Source organism: Prionailurus viverrinus, chromosome B4 (assembly GCF_022837055.1).
Source record: "Prionailurus viverrinus isolate Anna chromosome B4, UM_Priviv_1.0, whole genome shotgun sequence".
NCBI classification, from domain to species: domain Eukaryota; kingdom Metazoa; phylum Chordata; class Mammalia; order Carnivora; family Felidae; genus Prionailurus; species Prionailurus viverrinus.
The window spans coordinates 71,195,745-71,221,960 of NC_062567.1; the positions used below are offsets into that span (position 1 = coordinate 71,195,745).

Below are 26,216 nucleotides of genomic sequence, written 5' to 3' on the forward strand. Positions count from 1 at the left end.
CCCTCCTACCTAACTTAGGTTCATTCCTGAGATCCTACAAATTAGAGTGACAAAAGACAGGTTAACAAGAGAAAAACAAAAGCACATTAACAAGTGCATCGTGAATACACATGACTAACTCAAAAGAATGGTTAGAATTTTGTCTTACATAGCATCTTAACAGAAGAACAATAATTTTTAGAGAAGTAACAAGATAGAGGAAAAGGACTGAGTTTCTAGGGCAGCAAATAGTGGGAAGGTAAATATATGCGACAACTAATGGAAGATGAAGGCTGATTAGTAAATTTGTGATGTAAATTTTAGTAAAGTTTGTCAGTGGCATCTTGGGCTGATAAGAGTCTAGAGCTATCTCTTGTAATTAACTTCTGTCCTTCCTGGTAGAGAGAGGAAGGCAACCATCTTTATAAATTCATGTCTTGCTTTTAGGCCAATAAGAGGAGGGCAGAGAGCTTTTCTCATATCTGCTTCTTAATTGCCTTCAGCGCAAAATAATTCTTATGCCATAGTGGCATTTTGGGGCACATATTTTGCTACCCTTCACTTACAGACCATATCACTGTAGCTGCTAAATTCATTTACAGGCTGACCTCCTAGCTTTCGGAATAAGAGTGAAATGACTTGGAGTGGTATACAGGACCCTTCATAATCTCACTTTTGCCTACCTTGTCAACTTCCCTTCGGCAGAGTTCCTACTTCTATCCATTCCTAACTGTAGTTCTGGCAAAACCAAACCACTGTATTTACAACTCACTGGATGCATCACATTCTCTCTAGCCTCTCAGCCTTTACCCATGCTACTCCCTCCAACGGGATAGAATCCCCTCCCTCCCTCTCCACTTCACGTACAAACTCATTCTTCATGGCTTGTCTTGGGTTATTCTATCTATCCTTAGGAAAGCTTTTCTGGACACTCAGCTCTGCCACCCTTCTTTGTTCTCCTGTAATGCTTTGTGCATATCTTCATTATTATCCTTATGTGAGCTCGAAATGACTTGTCTAGTTTCAATCAGTGAAGTCCTAAAAATTGTGCACCTTTAATCTCTCTACAAACCTGCCCTACTCTTGCTCCTGGGCCACTGTAAAGGACTCCATTTGGTTTCCCTCCTTCCTATCCTGCCTTCTCCACACTTAACTCATATCAACATCACTACCGTAGGGTTTGGGTTTTTTTCCAGATGCAAATTGAATATCCTTCCCCTGCTACAAAAGGATCTTTTAAGGAGGGCTTAGATCAGAATTAGTTCGGAAAATGTTGCTTTCACCTATGAATAAATGAATGAGGTGAAAGTTGACTTCGTAGAAGTGGGATTTTTGCCAGGTCATTTAGGACGAATAAACTATCAATCAGTGGAACATACTAGGGAGTATATTCTTGGTGCCTCATTAAGGACCATGAGTAGACCACATTAGAATGCATTCTTTAGAGAGAGGAATTGTGGGGTGAGCACTTGAAAAATTGCCTGGAGGGGCGCCTGGGTGGCGCAGTCGGTTAAGCGTCCGACTTCAGCCAGGTCACGATCTCGCGGCCCGTGAGTTCGAGCCCCGCGTCAGGCTCTGGGCTGATGGCTCAGAGCCTGGAGCCTGTTTCCGATTCTGTGTCTCCCTCTCTCTCTGCCCCTCCCCCGTTCATGCTCTGTCTCTCTCTGTCCCAAAAATAAATAAATGTTGAAAAAAAAAATTAAAAAAAAAATTGCCTGGAGCCAATCTAAGGAGAATTTTAAATGTGGTTCTGAAGAGTTGTATCATTAAATGTATTTTATGCAAGATGAAAATTGGGTTCTGTATCTCATTTCCCTACTTGAAACTAAACACAGTTTAGTAAAGTTAAATGGGCAGTGAAAGGAATTATTTTAATTATTATTATTAGGTGAAAGGCCATACACAATGTTTCAGAAGACTGAAAACTCAATGTCATAACAATGCCAGAAGAGAAGCCAGGAGAGATGTTGGGAGGGAAAGAGCTGAAGGGGCAGATAGAAATCATTTTAAGGCTGCAATTTTAATATCCTGATATGAAAATCACAGATATAGATCGACCTGGAAAAATATTTTTTAAAAAATTTGTTAATGTTTGTTTTTAATTGAGAGAGAGAGAGAGAGGGAGAGACAGAACACATGTGGGGGAGGGGCAGAGAGAGAGAGGGAGAGAGAAAGACACAGAGTCTGAAGCAGGCTCCAGGCTCTGAGCTGTCAGTACAGAGCTCAACACGGGGCTCGAACTCACAAACCACGAGATCATGACCTGAGCCAAAATCAGACGCTTAACAAACTGAGCCACCCAGGTGCCCCTGACCTGGAAAAATATTTTAGAAAGAAAACCATTAGCACTGTAATATTTCACCAAAGCTAGTCCTCGTTTTAAATGTTTAATTTTAGACGTTTTTCTAAGATCATCTTATTTTCAAAAATGATTTAACCATTAAGAATATGAAAAAAAATTAGGAAAAAGAGTACCATTATTTAAGTTATTATTATTATTTTAATGTTTATTTATTTCTGAGAGAGAGAGAGAGAGACAGAGTGTGAGTGGGGAGGGGCAGAAAGAGAGGGAGACACAGAATCCAAAGCAGGCTGCAGGCTCTGAGCTGTCAGCACAGAGCCCGATGCAGGGCTTGAACCCATGAACCATGAGATCATGACCTGAGCAGAAATCTGAGGCTTAACCAACTGAGCCACCCAGGAGCTCCAAGAGTACCATTATTTAAAAAGAAAAAAGGTGCTACAAAAATCTGTCCCCAGGGGTGCCTGGGTGGCTCAGTCATTCAAACGTCTGACTCTTGATTTGGTTGAGGTCACAATCTGACAGTTCCTGAGATCGAGCCCTGCATCAGGCTCTGCACTGACAGCGTGGAGGCTGCTTGGAATTCTCTCTCTCCCTCTCTCTCTCTGCCCTGCCTCCTGTTCTCCCTCCCTCTCTCTCTATAAAGAAAATAAATTAAAAAAAAAAAAAAAACGGTCTCTAGTGAAAATGATAGATTGTTTAAGATAATGACCTGTTATGTAAAAGCTTGTTTATCAAATTCAGGTCCTTCAAGGAAAGGCTCCTATTCCGTGTGCCACAAAATAAATACTTCTCCATAGATTCTCCCTAATGGTGTGACCTATCTTTGAGGCTAATAATTAAACTAGTGATTTTCAATTTGTTAAAGCTATTTGAAGAATACAAAAGTTTGAATTAATGTTGTTCTGTTATTATTTTTCAAACCTTTTTTAAAAACAATGGACTGAGAATGAGAACATCTGGATGAAATTCCCAGACCTACAATGACTGAAGAACTTCATGCTGTTGCATTATGTCAATCAGCCAGCAAATATGGCTTACAAAAGAAAAAGAGGGGCGCCTGGGTGGCTCAGTCGGTTAAGCGTCCGACTTCAGCTCAGGTCATGATCTCACAGTCTGTGAGTTCGAGCCCTGCATCAGGCTCTGTGCTGACAGCTCAGAGCCTGGAGCCTGTTTCGGATTCTGTGTCTCCCTCTCTCTCTGACCCTCCCCCGTTCATGCTCTGTCTCTCTCTGTCTCAACAATAAATAAATGTTAAAAAATTAAAAAAAAAAAAAAAAGAAAACCCAAGTAACAGTGCACTAATGATCTACCTATTTTGTAAACCTAGATTACGGTCATATAACTATTTGTCAGGAAAATACTAAATATTAGCTATGATTCTGAATGTGAATTCTGGCAATAATATGGGATATTTTATGGCTGCTAAAGGAACATGTAAGGTTAGGTAAAATGGAGGTTCAGGGAAGTGAATGTGATTATCTCCATCCTCTTCTCCATTAGAATGACATTTACTGAAATGGCAGCAATCTTAGGAGGAATAGAGAAAGGTAATCTCTACTGGTTATGTATCATTTAAGAAAGACTGGTGCTAGCATTGGTTTAACTTTAATGTTAGAAATTGCCCTGAATTGATAAAACATAATGTGTTTTCAGACTATAAATGGCATATATTAGCAGACTTCCAACTGTGAGATTCTAGAGAATGTATGAGTCTAGGAGGGTAGTAAAAAATCTTTTCTAGACTAAAACTAAAATTATTATGAAATTAGTAGTGATTTAATAAAAAATAAAGAGAAAGAGGGGCGCCTGGGTGACTCGGTCGGTTAAGCGTCTGACTTTGGCTCAGGTCATGATCTTGCGGTTCATGAGTTTGAGCCGCACGTGGAGCTCTGTACTGACAGCTCAGAGCCTGGGGCTTGCTTCAAATTCTGAGCCTTCCTCTCTCTCTCTGCCTTACACTCTGTCGCTCTCTCTCAAAAATAAATAAACATTAAAAAAATTATAAATAAACAAACAAACAAATAGAAAAAACAGAGAGAGACACACACACAAATAGGGGAAAGAGAGGAAGGAAGGAAGGCAAAACTTAGAAAGGAAGAGAGAAAATTACAAAGAACTTACTTCATATTTGGAGCTGAATTCAGTGGGATTTTTTTCCCCTTGAGACAAAACCAAACATAAGACTAGAAACATGAACACAAATTCTACACTTGTTGTCAAAATGATAATGCCGTTCCTATTTTCAGCAATGTTTTTATTGGACACGTTCAGTTAATTTTATCCAGCTGTCAGTAAATACTTTCTGAAAGTTGCCAGAAAATGAATTGAATGTGAATATTTACAATGATGAACAAATAATCACAATACATCTATGAGCATGAAGAAGAGCGTGTGGGCCAAATGGCTTTGATATCTACTTTTTGGCACAGCTATCAAGATGCTACGGGGCCCGCTATGTGTAAGCTATGCTCTCAGAATTATCTTTCCAACAGAAATGTTACATTTATGATGAATATCTTCGATCTTAAAGCGTCTTCCTAATGGCCAGTAACAGCATCTCTTCCTGAGATGCCTGGGTGGGACCAGAGAACCAGTCTGCTGACTGTGGTAGATGGGCTCAGACCAGCTCAGGTGGGAATCTGGTCCTTGAGCACACACTCAAAGGTTTCCCAATGCGATGACAAGCATTCTTAATTTTTCTATTACAAGGGGGAGAAAATGGCATCCCTAAGTTGGCTAGGTATCAGGCAGCACATGACCTTTGCACTGACCACTGGTAGAGAGAGGACTATAGGTCAAGTACAGACTTTAGAGTCAAGGGACATAGAATCGCATCCCATCTCAGCTACCTACTAGCTATGATACGTAACCTCAGGCAAGCTCCCCCATTTGAAAATGGGTTAAAGGGATGGCATACCTCCGTGCAATTATGTCAGCAAGAACCCGGCACTGTGCGAAGTACACAGACCACATTTATGATGCCCACAGCAGTAATTCTCTGCCACTCTAACATGCTGCTGCTCAGGTTTTGATGATTGGCTGTTTTGTTTTTGTTTTTGTTTTTTAATTTTTTTTTTTAACATTTATTTATTTTTGAGACAGAGAGAGACAGAGCATGAACGGGGGAGGAGCAGAGAGAGAGGGAGACACAGAATCGGAAGCAGGCTCCAGGCTCTGAGCCATCAGCCCAGAGCCTGACGCGGGGCTCGAACTCAGGGACTGCGAGATCGTGACCTGGCTGAAGTCGGACGCTTAACCGACTGAGCCACCCAGGAGCCCCGATGATTGGCTGTTTTTAAAAAATGAAGCTAAAAATGATAGGATTTTGCTTCCAGCAAGATTTATGGTAATACCAAATTTAGAATATTAACAATGAATAAAAAAAAAGTGGGGTTTCCCCAAAAAGCCAATTAAAGCACAACCAGGGCTTTGAAAACCAGATAAACTTGGGTTCTGATCTTGCTACTGCTTAACAATCACATGGCCCTTAGGTGAGTAATTTCTTTTAGTTTTCTCCTACGTAAAATAGAGCAGGAGTATTTACTTCAGCATGGTGTCTAGATTAAGTGAAATGTGTGTGATTCCTGGCTTTGTCATTGACCAGCTGAGTGACCTTGGGCAAACTTCTAAATCTCCCTGTGCTTCAGTTTGCTCACAGGTCACGTGGCTTCTCTCAGTAATGCCTGACCCAGAGGCTCTTCTAAGGATTATGTGGGTTGGCTCATGGCAAGCACTTAAAACAGCGGCTGGCACATGGTGAGTGCTCAAGAAATGTTAGCTATTCATTTTCCATTGTCTCTTCTTATTTGTAGATGTTATTGGAATAGCCAGAAGGGTCATCTAGGTTGATGAGGTGACAGTGGCGTAGACCAGAAAAAACAAAAAGGGTTTTACAATATAGAGCATAATATGGCAGGAGGAGTGACCTACCAAAAGCAGTGTGTTGACCCCTGTTCTCTTGGGTTTAGTAATATATGGACTTTCAGTGGAACGGAAAGAGGGGCTTAGGTGAAGGAGAGCATAGCTGTTCTTGGAAACATTGATGGAGGAGAGAGGGCCACTCAGCAGTGGTGACCACCTATGAGCCACTAAAATTGGACTGGCTGCCAACTTTGACAATTATCGTCTTGCATTCCACAGTTCACAATCCACTATCACATACTTGACCCTCACTTAGAGTAGGTGGATATTCTGAGTGGCCAACACTCATGTTATTGCACCCCACCTCCTTCAGGTCTCTTCTTTTGCCTGGTTTTCCTTGTGGTAATGTAGCTTTCTCATCATACCAGGAGCTAATTCAGAAAACACATTGCCATGGAAGTTGCTGGAAGTTTCCACATGTTGACAAGGAGGGCAGTTCATTGGTCTGCCACACCACATGACCTCCAGAAAGGTCATCTTTCACTGCACTCAGTTATCACCGGGCACACACAACATCTCTGCTGTTTATTCACTAAAGCAGTCAGAATTCCTCATGGCAGAACTGGATTCCAAAAAATCCTGCTCCAAAGGTAGGAGACAGCTTCTTAAATTTGTGTCAGGCCTACTGCCTGGTGCCATCAAGCCCAATCTGAGTTCTTTCAGGCCCTTGACACATGTTAATTGGCGTCACTCTGTTAGCAGATGCTGAGAGGAGACAGACACTGGCTTCCTGCTTCTCATGTACTCAGCATGACATCTTTTCATAAATACCAAATGGGGTGCCTTAAACAAGTGGGAAATATATGAAAAATGGGTACTAATCTGTATTTTGATAGTTTATTCATCACCGAATATGGCAAAACCCCTCTTGTGCTCTTTTGGAGATGAAGAAGAGCATCAGAAACTGGGACAAAGTAGAAAATGTACCACATGGAAACGATCATGTTGTCAACAGTAGTAACTGTCATGGCCACCCCTGAGCTCGTTGCAGCGGGCAGCCTTACAGCCCCTTCCTAGGCCTGCTTTGTTCATTGGAGGAATATTTATTTGCAAATATTTATTTGTTCTGTTCTTGGCACTGGGAACACAACACCAAACAAAACTCATAAAAATTCCTGCCCTCATGGAACTCACATAGTAAGTAAAATATATAGGGTGTCAGATGGTGATGAAGGCGTTGGAGAAAAATAAAACAGGAAAGGGAATAGGGAGGCTGGGTTGGGGTGGGGTAGGGAATTCAGAGTCAAATAACCTGGTCAGAGGCCTCACTGAGACGACATTTGAGCAAAGACCTGAAAGAGGCAAAGCCAGTCAGGCAGGAATAGGGAAGAATAGGGAAGAAAATTCCAGACAGAGGGGGCAGAAGCACAAGGAAGGAGCGGGCCTGGTGTATGCAAAGGCCAATGGGGCCAGAGCCGAGCATGGGACAGAGATGTGGGAAATGAAGTCCGAGAACTCTTGGGGTGGTAAGGGCCTGCAGACCCCCTGGAAGTTCTCAGCCATGGCTACATTTTAGAATTACCTGTGGAACTGTAAAAATCAAGTGAACCCAAATGTCCAGGGATGGAGCCAGTCCTGGGAGTGATTTTTGATATCTCCACATGTGCCTCCAGGGAGTAATCAGGGGTTGAGACAGCAAGTGCTAAGGTTCTGAGCAGAAAGGCCATGAACTGGCCTACTCTTCAGAGAAGTCATGGTGGCTGCAGTTCTAAGAACAGACGCTGGGACGGCAAGTGTGGAACAAGGAGACCAGCCAGCCCCATTGCAATAAATCCAGTGGCTTGGATGGGGCTGGGGTGGAAGTTGTAAGAAGAGGTCAGACTCCAGATATAGTTTGAAGGTAGAGCCAAGAGAATTTTCCAACAGATTAGCTAGAGGGTGACAGCAAGAGAAAAGTCAAAGATGACACCAGTGTTTTGGGCCTGAGCAATTGGAAGGATGGGGTTGCCATTTGATGGAAATGAGAAAGACCATGGGAAGAACCACGTTTATGCAACAACCCCGAAGGCATTTCTAGATCAAATATAAACACGTTGCATGGGAATGTCCATAGATAGTAAAGTGCTCAGTGCCTGGCTCTTGCCCAGGGTCAACAATGCCTTCAAGAGAGAGAGCGTGGCGTGGGGCTAAAGGGCCAGTGTGTATAGCTGCATAGCTTTAAAGTGGTTGATAGCAATAATAAACACATGTTCCAAGCATTTTCCAGAAATAAGTAGAGGGGATGAAGACGTAGTCAGGAGAAACCTCCTGTAAATGCCTCTGCCTCCATCGCCTCTAAATCTTTAGACCCTGTGGGAAGAGGCTTCACTGCCTGGCAGGAATCCTGGCAAGCGCCAAGATCCAAGAGATGTATGGGATGTGTGCCATCGGTAGATGACTCTCCTGTCTCCCCGAGTGTGCTGTACTTAAAACTTAAGCAGAATTTGAGAATATCTGAAATGACAAATAGCAGGGGAGTCAGTCAGCCCCCTCGTCATTAGATGTAGAAAAGTCCCTAAAGAGCAATGCCTGCGTCTACTCCTTCAGGAAAATCTCAGACCCCGTGCGAGGCTGCATAGGATTTCATTTTCAAATCCCCTGCCAGATTCCTAAGATGCTTAATGTTAACCAGTTAAACAAGACCAAAAAAAAAAAAAAAAAGTAACAGCATATTTGTCAATCAAATCACTATATTCTATGTAACTAATGAAGGTCATTTTAAGGTCCTTATTACAAATTATATATAATAATTAGTGATGTGATTTTCAAGTGAATCCTTATGTGAGTAAGATTTATTAGTATCGATAGCTCCCGACAAACTTGGCCCAGAGTCAAAAACTACATTTCCTCTGGGTTTTAGGAAAAAGTCAAGGTTATTATAAATGGTTGCAGAGGGGAGATATTTGTTGTTTTCCACTGATTTGAAGTAGGTCAGACTGAGAGCTGAAGGCTTCCCTAAGGTTGTAATTAAGTATGAATATTTTAAAAACGGAGAACAAATAAAAAAGTAAACAACTTCTTTTAGACTTTCACATCACAGGTCTTTCATTATGTTTCCTCCTCAGGCAAGATGCTTTTCTTCGGAAAAGGAATACAGTTGAAAAAAAAAAAATCAAAAAAACTTAGCGCAATAGCTCTATACAATCTAGACTTTAAGAAAAATTCACTCAAGCATGAATGCTTTCGAGAAGTATTTAACCAGGCAGAGTTGGGGCAAAAATGCACACAAATGCTCAACAAGCAGCCTGAATTGTTGTAATTTTATTCTGCAGGCCGGTCTGATGTGGGTTCTTCCCCGGCCCCGCTTGAAAATCACATCTTTCTGTCTCTTCCCACCCAAATCATTCACTCTTACGAAACCAGCTTAGTCAAATCAATATCTAGGCTAGCAGTATAAATTTAATTACAGGGAGGCTTGGATAAACATTAGCTCTAAGACATTCCTTGGTCTATAGAGTGATAACTGAATTAAGTAGGATTATTTCATCATTACCGTGTTAAGCCTACGTTGTTACACAAAAGAAGCTAATATTTCTAACTCTTTTTCACCTAGCAAAACATGCCATAAGCATTTACATGAGCCAATTTAGTATGTTTTCTCCCTGAAGACCTATGAAAAAGGACTACATTTTCAGTGCAGAGTGGAATGTGAAATGAAGCGGGTTCATACTGGACCCCAACCTAAAGCCTCAGATCCAGCTGCTGAAGGGTCCCGTTTTAAGGCAGTTCCCAGGGCACCGGTGTGCTTGTTTCCGACAACTGCTTTAGTCGAATCCCCAGGGACCGGGGTACATTCACAGTCTCACCTTCCATCAGGTCCACATGTCCAGCTGTGAGAAACAAACTGGATTTCTCTAAACATACAGACCTCCTTGAAGCCTCCACTCAGCCATTACTTTTTCTGGGAAACTTGCCCTGACCTTCCTGTCTTTGGGCATTTCTGTATCAGCACACTTGCCTCGTGATGAAACCATATTTCTGTCTCTTTTCAAAACTTGGGAGCAGCAATATAGTCGTGGTATAGTGTAGACAGTAGTACAGTGTAGACATTAAGAGCCTGGGTTCTGGATGGATCCACACAAAACTAGATTTAAATCCTGACTTCTTTACTATATGTTCTTTAGGCAAATCACCAACCATTCCTAAGCCTCCGTTCTCCACCTGTAAAATGGACATAAAAATAATACCTTCCTCACAAGAATGAGAAAAAACATGTAAAGCCCTAAGCACGGAGCTTACATGTAAAAAGGTTACTATTTTTACTATTATCGTTGTTGCTGTTATTTTCATTCCTCATGTCGGGGCTGGGATATGTTCATCCTAACTGTGGTGGGGGCAAGGTGTGGAGCTGCAAGTGTAGAGAGAGAACCAGTGTGAAACGTTGAGGTCTCTTTCTCCTCTGGATTTGGTTTAAAATGATAATAGATTGGCAGGATCTATTTATATCTATTCACTGACATTCACTTTAGAGTGCTATTGGCTAGCTTGCACCACCTCCTTACCATACGGGCTTTTTGAAGGTAAGGGTCTCTTCCAGCACAAGGTTGGGGTATCTATGGTATAGTTTTCTAGCCTTCATGCCCGGCTGCATTAGTCCAGTTGGCCAAAGCAAGGTCTCTGCCAATTATCTTCCTTTTCTCACCTCTTATTTGACAGAATAGTCTCCAGTAGACAAATCAACTCTTACTTTTTTTTTTTTTTTAATTTTACAGAGAGAGAGAGAGAGAGAGAGAGATCGTGCAAGGAGGGGACAGGGGCAGAGGGAGAGACAGCAAGAATCCTGAGAGCGTCCTAAGCAGGCTCCACACGTGGGAACCCGACTCAGGGCTCAGTTCCAGCTTGGGATCATGACCTGAGCTGAAATCAAAAGTCAGATGCTCAACTGAGCCAACCAGGCGCCCCATCAGCTCTTACCCTTGAATTAGTTTAATAATGTTTCTTCTCTCAGTTGTACTGTAATCTCCTATAAGGGGAGAGAGTAGTTATTACACAACATTTATGGTCTCCATAATATCTAGCGATGCTCAGTTGTCTTTTCTTGGCAGTAACTGGCCAATTGTCAACAAGGATTTGACCCTTAATCCCATTATACTTGATTCTATGACACTAAGATACAGACACTACAAAATTCTCTGAGAATATATTTGATGCTCTGCTGACATATTACCTAATATGGATGTTTAATCAGATAAGCTACTGAGGCTGTCTTGTGAAATAATTTCAAAAATTATTTTGAGAAATCTAATTAAAAAATTTTTTTTGAATATTTTTATTTGTTGTTGAGAGAGAGAGAGAGAGAGAGAGAGAGAGAGAGAGAGGGCATGAGCAGAAGAGGGGCAGAGAGAGAGGGAAACACAGAATCTGAAGGAGGCTCCAGGCTCCAAGCTGTCAGCCCAGAGCCTGATGCGGGGCTCGAACTCACAGACTATGAGATCATAACCTGAGCTGAAGTCAGACACTTAACCTAATTTTAAAATTAGTTGGAAAAGTATCCCTGGCTTTGAATTGTCCCTACCACTCTTCTAGAAATTTAAAATAAACTCTCAGATATCCTCTCCAATTGGACTATTTACTTTGTAAATTTGGGTCATTTTTAATTTAAAAAATTGAATTGAATCATTTATTCATGTAAATATCTTAAATATGTCATTTAAATGGATATTTTTCTTTTTTACATATGAAGCAATTTCATGTGTGAAGGACAACCAGACTGAAAAGAGTCAGTAGACCAGAGGAAGCCTTGTCTATTAAACCTGTATCTTAAATAGATTTCCAGTTTTGCTACTTGTGACACATTGTGTTTTGCAGGGGGAAAAAAAACTTTTCTACCTTCATTATGTCTAAAGGATTTATGATCTTCTGCCCTTGAATTCCTCTTCTTCCAGATTGACTTTGGGCACTAATCCATTCACTATTACATTTATGGAAAGTTTACCTATGACCCATGCTTTACAAAGTAGTTCTATTGGTAGAACACCTATAGGACTGTTGTGCAGAGTTATCTTTTAAATGACTCTCATGGTAAAAATGGCTGACTAGCTCACGGTTCATGAGTTCGAGCCCTGCATCAGGCTCTGTGCTGACAGCTCAGAGCCTGGAGCCTGCTTCAAATTCTGTGTCTTCCTCTCTCTCTGCCCCTCTCCCACTTGCCCCCTGTCTCTCTCTGTCTCTGTCTCTCTCTCAAAAATAAATAAACATTAAAAAAAAAAGGCTGATTAGTCAAGTTATCTGGGAAAATCATTTATCCTTTTGAGCTTCTTTTTCCTGTCTGTAGTGGGGTGGAATCTTGCCCATTTTTTCCGGGCTTCTGTGATAGGGAATGATAATAACCATCACCCCTCACAGTGTGTCTGGCACTTAGTAGGTACTTAAAAAATTAAACCCAGTATAAATACTGTATATATCACATTTTATAATTTACAAAGGGCCTGTGTTTCCACACTCTGTTTGCTCTGGTCCTCACTATTGAAGGGCTCCCCTCCCTGGAATCTATCCACAAGAAACATGGTCCTTTACAGAGTCCTCTAAATTATTCAAGAGGTTATTACATGAGTTTTTAGTTCTACTTTTTAATATATTACTATGCAATAATGCTTGCAAGGGCAAACTAATCATCTATCCACACTAACTTCCTTATTTTTATAATAAATAAAAATAATACATAAATACACAATTTTTTTATAAATAAAAAACAGGGTTTTGGGGACTGGCTCTTGGGCAGAGAGTCATAAGAGAACCATGAAAGAAAACTTTTATCTTTAATTTAGGGGGGGAGAGGCAGAGGGAGAGAAAGAGAGAATCTCAAGCAAGCTTCATGCTCAGCATGTCACGGGGCTCAATCCCATGACCCTGGGATTATGACCTGAGTCTAAATCAAGAGTCAGATGCTCAACAGACTAAACTACCCAGGAAGCCCCCAGTGAAAGGAACCTTAATATTCTCTTTAAAAACTATTATTCGGGGTACCTGGGTGGCTCAGTCAGCTGAGCATCTGACTTTTGATATTGGCTCAGGTCATGATCTCCCAGTTCATGGGTTTGAGCCCTGCATTGGGCTCCTTGCACTAACTGTGCAGAGCCTGCTTGGGATTCTCTCTCTGCTCCTCTCCTGCTCATGTACACACTCTCTCTCAAAATAAATAAATAACCTAAAAAAAAAACCTATCATTCTATTATATTGGAAAAACAAAGGAGTTTGGTTTTCTGCAGATGAAATCTATACTCCAACATCCATGGAACATGGCTTCACTTTACTATGATATAATCAAATCTGAAAGCTTGTAAGTTTATTGTTATCCACCAGATCTGTTCAAATCTGTTTAAAAATAAAAAATATTTTTAAAGTGAGAGAATCAGAGATTTAGTCATCTCAAAGTAATTATTCTATATTTTGTAATCTAGAAAAATAGAAAATCATAATTACAACCAACAATTTAGAGTGCATTTAGTATCAGAGAATCAACTCCTTCATTTCTCCAACACATTAGAATATTTTTAATATTTTATTTATTTTTGAGAGGGAGAGAGTACGAGCAGGGAAGGGGCAGAGAGAGAGAGGGAGAGACAGAATCTGAAGCAGGCTCCAGGCTCTGAGTTGTCAGCACAGATCTGATGCGGGAGCTTGAATCCATGAACTGTGAGATCATGACCTGAGCCGAAGTTGGATGCTTAACCAACTGAGCCACCCAGGTGCCCCTACATTAGAATTTTTTTAAGAGAGCACTACAATTCTTTTTATTAACAAATCCATTATCGAGTAATAATAGTGTATTCTGACAGAGTCCTAACCACAACATTTGCCGTGATCCCAGTTTAGAATATATTTCATCAAAATAGGGAGAATCAGAATGGAAAATGAAATTGAAAATTGAAATGAAAAAACTTTTTAAGTACAATGCATGGGCCTTACCCCAAACCTTTTCAGGCAGAATCTCTGGTTGGGGAGTGTGGAGAGGGAGTGTGTAGCTGCTGGAAACCCTTGTTTATCTACCTTTCCCTTATGATTCTATCGAGAAGCCTGGTGTCAGACCTATTACTAGATCAGCTGGTAAACACTAGAGGACACCAGAAAAGTGGGCAATAATCAAGCAGCATTTATAGCCAAGGAAAAGCCAACGATGTGTGAGGATGTTTAGGCTGTATCCTGTTTTAACAGTACTGAGCAGGGTAACCGAAAATCAGATATCTCTTTGGAATTTGGACTGACAGTGTATCTTCCTGTCTCTCTTGTTTCCACCCCAGTAAGTTTTACCTATATCCCTTGTGATGAACATTTTAGAAAAATGTTTATTTGGAAAAATGAAAAGCTGTTTTTTTTCTGGGCATATAAGTCAAGCAACTAAAGCCAAAAATAGGGGCACTTAGGTGTCTCAGTCGGTTAAACATCTGGCTCGATTGCAGCTCAGGTCATGATCTCATGGTTTGTGAGATCAAGCCCCGAGTTGGGCTCAGAGCTGACAGCATGGAGCCTACTTGAGATTATCTCTCTCCCTCTCTCTGCTTCTCTTTCTCTCTGTCTCTCTCTCAAGATGAATAATTTTTAAAAAGCCAAAGTAAGTATATTTACATCTCTTCAGGCCAGACAGTGAAAGTTAATGTAGAAGTTGATTATAAATAAGAAAATGTTTTAGGCCATTCTTTCAGATTATAAACCTTAAGAAAAAGTATAGTTAAGAAATGTAACTCATGATTACCTATAGGGTCCATTTGCCATAAAACTAGTACCATCTAATTATAGTGAAAAAATACTCTAAGCCCAGGAAAATTTATCTTTGGTCTCTGCTTGATTTCTCCAATGCATATCCATTTCTCTCAAAACTGTGTAATAAAAAATACTAAGTATCTTAAAAGAATAACCTAGTTACATAATCCAGATTATTACTTGGAAGGAAAATTATATAAAATTTTGAGTGGGACAAACTTAAGGTACAAATTAGTTCTGTTCCTATATTTAAAATACATGTGATCAGGCTGCTACCAGAAAAAAAAAAAAAACAGTTATACCTAAGAACTTAGAATTCCACATCATAACATTCAGCAACCTGCTTCGTCATCACCATGCCATCCTACTTTTGTTCAAAATACAGCTTTGTTTTTCAGTATTCAGGATTTTTGTTTGTTTTCATTTTGATTGTACATATGTTAGTTTTGGTTTCAGCTCAGCCTGTCTTTTACCTGAAGTGTATTAGGACCAACCAAGATCGGGCTCCACAAACCCCCCACTCCAAGCACCGCCCGTGTCCTCCTGCCAAATGCAACACATGTTTCCTAGGATCAAGGGTTTTGAGGGATCAAGGTCTGTAGGGATCCTGTCCAGAAAGGGTGCAGTTCAGAGACCCTCTCTGTAACTTCCCTGCCAGCGTCTGGCCCTGTTCTTTGGCACTCTCAAAGTCACGGGGATCACGGCCCCTAGAGGCAGCCCCACCCATTGCTGCAAAGCATCAGTGGCTCAAGAGTTTTTCCTTGTGTCCAGACTGTGAAGCTGAACAAATCACAGCATCTTTGAGTTTCTCCAAGTATGAAGGAAGAAAGAATGAGGACTTCAAAGGCCATACAAATCACAGTTTTCTTCCTAATTACTTAAATGGCAAGAACAGGAATAAAACGTTTGCCAGTAACATCTTTGGGTCTAAAGGGATCTTATCTAACTGGTGAGGTCTGTGTTTTTAAAGGCAGAGATGGTTAAGTTTTTTCACATCACGCAACAAAGAACTTTCAACACTGTTGAGTAGCGGCTCTGTATCTATTCCCTGGGGTCCATATCCCGGCCACTCACTCCCTCCTCAAGTCCCTGACCCGTGTCTGCCACTGGATGCCTGGCTTGGCACATACAGAGCTGTCACCAAATGCACACGGTTTCCCCAAAACCCCCATTGCCAAAGTCAGTCTTCCCTCCTCAACTCCTTCTTTGTGTTTTTGTCACTGTTGCCCATTTCCACCTTTTAAAAACTCTCTTCTCTCTTAGTCCCGGGGACCACGCAGCCCTGACTCTCCTTTGCCATTTTCTGACCGCTCTTTTGTCTCGTTCTTTGGCTCATTCTCCATGCCTACTGCTAAAAGTAAGCATTCTTCGCCAGGAAGAATCCTGTACCCGAGCGCTGTTTCCATCCTGGTCACTAATCCACTGCGTGGTCTTAGATAACCCACAATCTTCTCTGGGCTTCACTTATCTCTGAGGAAGGGAAAGAGCTGGGCTTGATGGTCTAAAATGTGCCTTTGGGCTATGCAGCGCTATGCTAGTCTGTCCTAATCCCACTCCTGTGTTTCATCACCGTGTAGGATAGTTTCTGAGAGCCAGTACAAGTCTGTGATGGAGCTAAGGACACCCAGAAATCATCCCTTCCAGTGTGAGAACGAACCTAAAACATCACCTTGTCTGAAACCTTCATGTTACCGCTGAGGAAACCTGGGTAGAGAACGAGTACACTCGGTCACCTTACAGCAGACATGGAAACAAGGATGAGGTCACCTAGGCCCTCACTGTGTCGTAAAATTGGAGCTGGTCTTCTAAACCCGACTGAAGTGCATAATGGTATCAGAGTAAAATGTCATATGGAAGGTATAAATTGGGTAGAACACTTTAGAGACTTTCTCCCCCTTTGACAAAATAAACGTATACTGTCACTCCAAAAAATGTGGAGAGATATCTGCTAGAGAGGGTGCTCGAGACAAAGTAGAACAGCATAATCACATAGAACATCTTAGATTTATGTTTTTACGTAGCCCAATAAAACAGAACGTCAACTCACACAATACATGTATTTACATTAATTCAAACGTCCAGCGCACAATACAGGAGAATCTATTTAATAGTTCATATAATTTGATTTACATATACACGAGCATATAAACAAATACCAGTCAGCTAGGACAAAGGCTTAAGAAGTTACTCAGACATTTTGGTATTGACGCCTACATATTTATGGCAACAACGAATGATGACTTTCAACTTTCAATAACGTCTTTTGTTCAAGGATAAGGAATGTACAGAATGGAAAGAAGACAGTCAAACAAATGTACCTTTATTGCACTATTTATCTAACACCATATGGGATGTGGCATTATCCAGCACATTTTATCAGTGTCGTCTGTTCACCGTGGTCTCAAGTATGAAATTAGCTGAATTATTCCCTAATCTAACCTTACTTTGTGTTTTATAAGTACTGTTCTTCCTTCTACAGCTTTTAAAAATGAAATAGGACACGGATGCTTGTCTTTAAAATAACTTTGGTCCTAAATAAGCTAGTAAAGTCTCTTCTTAAGGAACACTAATTCACTGAAATTTATTTTTTCTGGCAAGAATCCTGAATAAAAAGACAATGTCACCTCCACACCAGCTCTGAAATGATCAGTGGTGCTAGAGACCAAGCTATTGTCATCTAGAACTTACACTTTGGAAAACAACCCCACCTTTCTCTGGCACATTGAGAAACCAAAAGTGCGTTACCACATTTCCTCTTAACCAGTTAAAGAGACCACTGGGTTGCATTTCAAAACGCAAAACGACACCATTTCGGTCCTGCTGTTTATTTTGCAGACTGCGCAGAAAGTTAAGTATGGAGAGTTAAATTACTATACCATACAGATACAGGCACAAAATTAAGTGGATGCCACAAAGGGTGTGTCTGAAAACACAGAATTGACTGAATCTGAGTCGGATTTCACCCTCGCGGACTTTAGGATGCCCTCAGCTATAACCGTCTCACTGGGAAAGAGCCTGACTTTCCCATTCTGCCCTGCTGCAGTATCCTTCAAGGGTTCCAAAAACACCACTCTTTTACCGGCACCTGCCTTCCGTTCATCAGCGGGGGCATCACTAGCAGGACCAGGATTGAGGATAGATGAATGGGCATTGCTTTGGTTGAGAACGTTTTTTTGTCTCTTGCTTTTACACTTGCAGGGACAGGGCGTCAGATAGAGATACAAAAGTACCAACACGATACTGGCCACGCAGGCTGCGAGAGTGGTAAAAGCTGTGTTAAATGCCTCATGGGCATGGGATCTGTTCACGGTGAAGTTGCTCACGTTTATTGTGACATCCACAGTCTCATTTAACAGGCGTTGCCTGTTCATCGCAATACAGGAATACACTCCAGCGTCCTCAAAACGAGGACTTTCTATAACCAGACTTCCATTGCGAAACACGTGAAAGTTTTCCAGATCTTTATCCGGCTCCAGCAGTCTGTTATCTGGACCAACCCAAATGAAATCAGTATTTGCATTACCAGTCTTGCTGTCACAGGGGACGATCAGCCTTTCCCCGACTTGAGCGTCATGAATAAAGCCAAGTGCACGGAAGGAGCCGTTGATGATACTGTCCGAGCAATTCATAAAGCTATCCTGGAGCAGAAGCACCTGGTGGGAGTGCCTAGAGTCAGACCACAGGCGGCAGGTATAGTCATTCTTAAAATCCATCACTGAGCTAAAGTGCCTACGATACCAAAAGATGAGCAATGAATAAAGGGAACAGTCACAGACAAATGGGTTGCCATGAAGATAGATGCCTCTCAGCTGTTTTCCTGGCACTAAATTAATATGGTGCATTGGCAGGGAGGGGATTTGATTATAAGAAACATCTAGAAACATCAGTTCTGCCAGCTTGAACCTCCCAACATACAAATCCATGGGAAACTGCGTCAGAAAGTTTCCACTTAAGTAGAGTTTTTGCAACTGGGAGAGCCCTCCAAAAGCAGAAGGGTCGAGATAGGAGATGTGATTGTTGTACAGCAGGAGCACCTCCAGAACCTTCAACTCCTGGAACACTGCACTTTTCACGATCTTCAGCCTATTGGATGATAAGTCAAGACACTTCAAATTTGGAGTTGTGGAAAAACTGCCCGTGGAAATGCTGGTGATGTTGTTATGACGAATTATTAGAGTGTTCAGCTTAACAAAGGATACGGGAATCCACTCGGAATCCAGAAGCCCGATCCTGTTGTAACTCAGATCCAGTCTCTTCATCAGTCTGAACAGGTTGCCAGGCACCTTGGACAGGTTTTTGTTGGTGCAGCTCACGATGTCAGTGGCACAGATGCAAGCGGTGGGGCACACCCCGGAGGCGCCGCGGCTCACAGTCACCGTGATCACCAACAAACACAGCAGCTCCCTGCAACCCGGTCTGACAACTCCAGGCAGGGTGGGCAGTGTGTGTAAACGTACAGACATTATGGTCGCCTCCAAGTCTCTTCCTGGCGTCTTTCCGCCAACTCAGCTTCCCACCAGTGAACCTGGTAAACAATCAATATTCGAAAGGGGGGCAAGAAAGCAAAGTTAACTACCACCAGTTAACCCTTCAGAGTCATACCTTGCTTTCTCCCCAGTAACTTTTGAAATGCAGGCTTGTTTCACGCTGGGGAGCCTCTGATGCCTTTTTACCGTGAAATGCAATTTCCCCCCCTGGGTTATTACCCCTGCTTACAGACATTTACAGTTACAATCTGTCAACACAACCGTCTCAGCATCAGAAATTCGGGATTTTTGTTAACGTGCATCCTGCGTCGTTTTTTAAACTCCCTCCGACAGACACAAAAATACACAAACGCATCCTACAAACAACTGAACGGAAATACATAGGAAGCAGAGCAACATCCAGAAAACAACTCACAGAGCCGAAAAGCCTCACTGGCTCTGGGGCTAGGCCGCCGAACGGTGGTGTCTGCAGGTCCGTGAGTCTGTCTGTCTCTGTCCGTCACTCCTGCATCTTCCGAGTTCCTTTCCCTCCTGCTCCCGGCGGGCGGCAGCCTCTCGCTGGCTCTCAACTTTGGGGAGTTTCACGCGGCGGCGGCGGCGGCGGCGGCAGCCACCCGGGGCGCAGGAAACGTCTCGGCCGGCTGCGGTCGGGTCTCCCGGGCTCTCTTCATCGCTCGGCTAAAGGTACCGCCTCGGCGCCCTGGCCGTCGTGTGTCCGCGCGCGGGGAGCCCCACTCCGGGAGCCGGGTCCGAGGGGCGGGGGCGCCGGCAGCGGATGGGCCCCGGCCCCGCCTCCCCGCGCTCCGGAGCCAGCGGGACCGAGGGTTCCCGCGCGCCGCCGCCAGGGTTTTATCCCCGCGCGCCGGGTCGCATGCGGGGCGGGGAGACGGCCCCGCCCCTGCGCGTCCTGCCTCCGGCTGGAAGCAGCTCGGAGGCCGCGGGCGGGAGCAAGCTGGGCGCGTGGCGGGGGGCACGCGGCGCGGGGAGGGGGCGGCGGCGCAGCCAATCCGAGCGGCGGCCGGCACCCCCCCTCCCCCCCCCCCCCACGCTGCGGCCTCTCCGCCACATCCCCCCCCCTCCCGCCCCACCTCCAGGTTCAGCCCGGACCCCGGGGAGGGACGGGGCGGAGCGGGCGGCATCCCCGAGGCCGGGGCCCCTCCGTTCCCACCCGTTGTGTGCGCCAGTCCAGCTCCGAACGGGGTGGGAGGGGAGAGGTTAAGGGGGCACGGCCGGCCGGGGAAGGAGAGGTCTCTGTCTCTCTTGAAGAACCCACTTGCCGCGGCCGCCCGAGTCCCCTGAGCTCTTGTAGCTTGTTCTTTTGGGCCAGGGCCGAGGGGGCTTCCGCAGGGCTCAGTGCTGGTGGTTTTACAGGTTCACAAAATAAACACAGACGTGACCTTCCGTCTCCGCCCACACCTGGTGGGGGACGGGGATGGGTACTTTCCGTCTAGTGCGACAAGGATCTCTTGGGGGAAAGGAGCCGGGAAGGCGCAGCGGGGACAGGCCGCATCTCCCTGGGAAAGTTCTATCCCGTTCACAACTCAGGAGTTGGCGTCAGGGATGGTGCCCAATCTGTGAAGGAGAAGAGCAGAAAAGAAGGCTTGGGGACGACCCCCCGCTGGAATGCAAAGATGAGGGCATTAAGCTTTAAAAAAAAAAAAATCCTGGAGCCAGATTTTTTCTTTTTTCTTTTTCTTTCTTTCTTTCTTTCTTTCTTTCTTTCTTTCTTTCTTTCTTTCTTTCTTTCTTTTAGGGGGCTGGGGTAGGGAGGTGGTGAGAGCAAATGTGCTCGCGCCGAACAGGGACTGATCCTGGAAGGGGTGTCTGCGCCGAGATTCTTCATACCTCCTAAGAGGCAGGGCAGGGCGGATGCCTGGCTCAAGCATGCTAGGCTAGGAAAGGTGCAACATAGGGTGGACAGCACCCCCCACTCACCCCCGCAAAAAAAAAAAAAGAAGAAAAAGAAAAAAAAATGCCAGGTGGACAAATAAGAGGTGGAGAGCCTGGGGCTGATGAGCTTTTCGATGAAATCCGTTTTTGTTTAATTCCGAGATCAGTTTTAACGATGGGATTTGACTGAGCCAGATGGCCCATTTGTCCATTATATGTGGATTAAAGGAAATAAATTACTGCCCTGACAAGAGATAACTAACTAAAGCAGAAGGGATAGGAAGACTGAAAAGCAGACCAAGTTGAGAAAACAGGAGCAGGGCACATAACTTGTAAATTAAGAAATAGAACTGATGTCAGGATAACCAACTCCCCCCCACACCCCCCCCCTACCCCCACACAGTTTAGCAACCTTGAATTTAGTGAGAATTGGTCCCTACATTGTCATGAGTGGATTCGTGTGGTAGCACAGATCTGCTAGGCCAGTGCCAAACTTAAGCGGAATTGTGTGCATTGTTAATTTAGTCAGCCTGTTTGTGGAATAAATCTGGGGTAGCAGTGGTAAATCAAGATGTTTTCAGGTGAGAGCAGCTTGGTTCCGATTACTTTCAGTTTCATGACAAGTGGAATTTCATCCCAAGAAGAATACAGCCTGAAATGCTTCAGGAAAGCTTCCTTGCTATGAGCTCCCAGGAGAGGCTGGGGTTGAACGTTTTGGAAGTTAGGCCGTACGTCCTGGGGTTCTTGAAAAACCCTGGTGTCCAGGCCTTCATTTTTATAGTTGGAATGGTTAACACAGAGAAATGGAATTAAAGTTACTCAGATGAATACTTTCTAAATGACTAACAAATGACCAGGTTTTGGTAACGTTTTACTAAGGAACTAGCATCCTACTCAAAGGAAGCCATGAAGGTGGAAGAAAGTCCCGTACTCCTTGGGAAGGTGGTCTCAGAATAAAAAGGACTCAACCATGGAAGCGAAAGACATGTCACTATAGCTTCAGGCATAGAAACATCGTGCTAAGATTACACAGCATAAATAAACCAAATGCACTCAAAATCCACACACATTTATCTATTTGAAGGCTTGCTTCTTGAGATTCTGCCATTTGGCAAGAGGGAAGGAGTTTTCTAAGGGTTGGGTTTCCTTGGCTTTAAGAAGAAAAAACTAAGCATTTATCCTAATTGTAGGTGTAAAGTGTGACCCTACGTCGTGGGGGGAGCTTTTCTACATAATTTCGTATCTCCTACCAGGTCCCCTCTTTCAATTAGAAGGGAAATTCCACAAGGGCGGAAATTTAATGTTTTAGTGCTCTATTCTTAGCTCCTAAAACTGCTTGACACGTGCTTGGCATTCAGTAAATTTTTGATAAATAAACTGAGGAATGAGAAACCTATTCTAGGCTTATTTGAGTTGAGTCTGCTGACTGCCATTCTGCTCTCTATACTTCAGAAGGTTTGTCAGAGGGGCGCCTGGGTGGCTCAGTCGGTTGAGCCTCTGATGGCTTGGTTTTCAGCTCAGGTCATGACCTCACAGTTCCTGAGTTCAAGCCCCGGCATCGGGGGTTGCGAGCTCAGAGCCTGCTTTGGATTCTCTGTCTTCCTCTGCCTCTCTCTCTCTCTCTCTCTCTCTCTCTCTCTCTCTGCCCTTCCCCTACTCGCTCTCTCTCACTCTCTGCAAAAGAAATACATGAACATTAAAAAAAAAAAGCTTGGGGCGCCTAGGTGGCGCAGTCGGTTAAGCGTCCGACTTCAGCCAGGTCACGATCTCGCGGTCCGTGAGTTCGAGCCCCGCGTCGGGCTCTGGGCTGATGGCTCGGAGCCTGGAGCCTGTTTCCGATTCTGTGTCTCCCTCTCTCTCTGCCCCTCCCCCGTTCATGCTCTGTCTCTCTCTGTCCCAAAAATAAATAAAAACGTGGAAAAAAATTTAAAAAAAAAAAAAAAGCTTGTCAAAAAGAGGAGAAGAGAGAGAAAGAGGAGCAGAGCAAACATGACTTGAGTCCTAGATCCAGCAGCACCTGAAGGCCACTACACGCTTTTACTTCTTTTCTAGTTAGGTTCTGCACCCCATCCCCCCTCCTTTCTGCTTCAATCATTTCGAGTTGTAGTCACGTAACTTGTGACTGAAAGAGTCCTTGCACCTATAATGGTGGTAATAATAAATATGTATTATTATGTGCTAGATACCGAGCTCTGTGGTTGACATGAATTATTTCATTTACTGCTTACCATAACCCTGCAACATTATATAACCCTATAATCCAGATGGTAAACAACTGTGCTCCAAATTATTTGAAAAGGGAATGGGATGAAATTAGCTTGAAGCTCCATTTGAAGGATTTAGATTAAACAGAAGAGAGATGTTTCTGACGGGGTGGCTCCAGCCTGGAATGGTTGCCAAGACAGATGGTTGAATTGCCTTCTCAGGAGTTTAAAATAGGACAGATAGATATTCTTCTGGTCTTTTCCACATGGCACAATCTTTTGGTATTTTGGGCCATTCAGTGACTCCGATGGATAGTAGAAAGTGGATTGATTCTGAATCTAGTGTGCCGAGGCAGGTGTGGACATGTGAGTGCTCAGCTGGGCTTGGAAGTAACCCCTACCTGGGACCAGGGATCTAGGTAGATGAAATCTCAAGGCTTCTGTTAGCCCTGTGATTTCCAGAATGTGTCCTGTTGTAATCAAAGACTTAAGGAATCCGAGGTAGGAGACGAGAAATTGTTACAACACTAGTTTATGATTTAGAGTCATTTTTACTAAGAATGAACACTTTTATACCACTTTATATCCTATGAAGGGCCTTCCCATTCTGTGTCTCCTTTGTTTCTAACACACATCCTGTGACAAGGTGTAGGAGCAGATACCTAACATTGCCTCCTTTTTAAAACTGGGAACACATCCAGTGTTCTTAAGACAGCTCACTGGGGTCTGTAGCTCTCCAGGCACCTGAATGTCACACACAGGAGCTTTCTACTGAGGTCACCTTGCTTTGGGGGCAGTGCTCTTTGTAGGGTTTTTATGCTGTAGCTGGAGCCTTGGCCCACGGAAAACACATACCTTTGCCCACCAGCCCTGGAAATATACTCCACCCTTGTAACAGCCTGTTCTTTGGGCCTCATCCAGTTGGTTTTTGTGAATTGCCCAGGACTTGTAGTAGAACCAGATCTCACACCCAGGATTATGTCACTTGCCGTATGGGGATTTGAGCACCAGCCCCTATTCCCACCCCCATGCTCTCTGAGCTCCAGGCGGGCCTGTGTCAGCTGGTGGGTTGGTTCTCTGGAAGCTGCCTTGGCTAGAAATCGGGGCTGGTCAGTACCCAGTATCCAAGGAGAGCCCAGGATGGGGCAACTCTTTAAGCAATTCTCACTCAGTCATCTGCTCTTTCTATCTCTTGTCTTCATGGACATAGACTGAAAAGATTCTTTCTTTTGTTTTTTAGTTTAGGTGAGATAGAATTCACATAAACAAAATTCACCTTTTTTCACCTTTGAAGATCATCTGCGAAGGGTACATACTTACGTCATAACAGTAGTTTCTTAAAAACTTTCTTCTTTCCTTATCTGCAGTTTCTTTCTTCCTTCCTTCTTTTCTTTCTTTCTTTCTTTCTTTCTTTCTTTCTTTCTACATGCTTTTGTGATAAGACAAAGTGCAATGAGTGCTTGCAATTGTTCAGAGTTACTTATGACTAAGTATGTGCCTCAATGCTTCTGTTTTCTCATGATTCCTGTTTAATATTCAGGGACTGTGGTTTCGGAGAGCAGAACCCTCCTCTGATTTCTGAGGTACGAAGTGACTCCCCTGATGTGAGAAACAATCACGGCTGTTCTGTGTTAGCACGCCAATCCTTTATTTAGCTAATATTTACTGAGCATCTACTATGTGCCAGGCACTACTCTTTAGTCTAAGGATTATAGCGACGCATAAATGCTGCCAGAACCATGCAAGCCTGACTAGAAGGAGAGACATACTGGTCACTCATGCATTTCTTGACCAATTGTCCACATTCCCAGATTTAGGGCTCATCGTCAGATCAACATCCGATCCCAACTAGTTGGGATCAACTCCCAACAGCTGTGAATCCTTCTCCCTCAGCACATTGTCAGACCAGCCTTTGTGAAGGTGGCATGACCCCCAGCCCCACGCTGCCGTGTGCTTTCCAATGAGAAGACAAAACAAAAAGGACAACTGAAACCCTTTTTTCTTTACTTTCTTTCTTTCCTTTTTTTTTTTTTACCTAAAACCCTTTTTTTTCTTAAGCCCTAAAGTACTATGTGCTTATTGTAGAAAAATTGGAAATACAGGAAAAAAATGTAAAGAATCGGAGAATGCCATTCATGATCTTACTGGCAAATTATGTTTCTACTCAAAGAATAAGTCCATTGTAGTGAGGAACCGAGACGGTGGAAGAGCATGGCTTGTCGTAGTTATGTAATGAGAAAAGAAACAGGCAGACGTGTGTGTGTGTGCGTGTGTGTGTGTGTGTGTGTGTGTGTGTGTGTGTTTGAATGCCCTGAAATTCTCAGCTTTGGGAATGAAATAAACAGAGGAAAATTTGCTTCACAAAATTCAGTGTGTCAAAGCCATGCTCCTAGCATTATGGTTACCTCTTGCAATTTTGGTCATAAATGGTAGCTGCTCTAATTTCCATTTTGCTCTTTATTAGCCTGAAGGGAATCATCTAACTGAATTCCCAAATGCTATTCTATCCCTCAAAACGGGGGCTGATATTATGTGTCTGATAAGTATGGATAATGTTTAACAAACCCACTTTGGAGAACCATATGAAATACTCAGGCTCCTACTTTATGTTCTTTAAAAAATATGATTTCCGGTAGCACTAATTACTTGATCGCTTTTCCCAAAGGTAGTATCTGATTATTCAAAGAAATATCTGATTTGGAGCAATAAGTATTTGCTAGACAAAATTAACACACTTGATCTTAGCCAAAA

The 26,216-nt window shown here is 43.3% G+C and overlaps 2 protein-coding genes across 3 annotated transcripts in view; one reads left to right on the top strand and one right to left on the bottom strand.

Annotated features, from left to right (window-relative positions):
* Positions 1 to 16,876: 16,876 nt before the first annotated feature.
* AMIGO2 (adhesion molecule with Ig like domain 2) lies at positions 16,877 to 20,194 on the bottom strand. The gene is made up of 2 exons (XM_047865463.1): positions 19,787 to 20,194; positions 16,877 to 19,409 (listed from the first exon to the last, which is right to left on the bottom strand). The coding sequence occupies exon 2, from the start codon at positions 19,345 to 19,347 to the stop codon at positions 17,782 to 17,784; it is 1,566 nt and encodes a 521-aa protein (XP_047721419.1). The 5' UTR covers positions 19,348 to 19,409; positions 19,787 to 20,194; the 3' UTR covers positions 16,877 to 17,781.
* Positions 19,977 to 26,216, top strand: part of PCED1B (PC-esterase domain containing 1B) — a 138,324-nt gene continuing 132,084 nt past the window's right edge. For both annotated transcript variants that reach the window (XM_047865465.1, XM_047865464.1), the window contains exon 1: positions 19,977 to 20,055. The gene's annotated coding sequence lies outside the window, so the exon portion shown is untranslated. The remainder of the gene's footprint in view (positions 20,056 to 26,216) is intronic.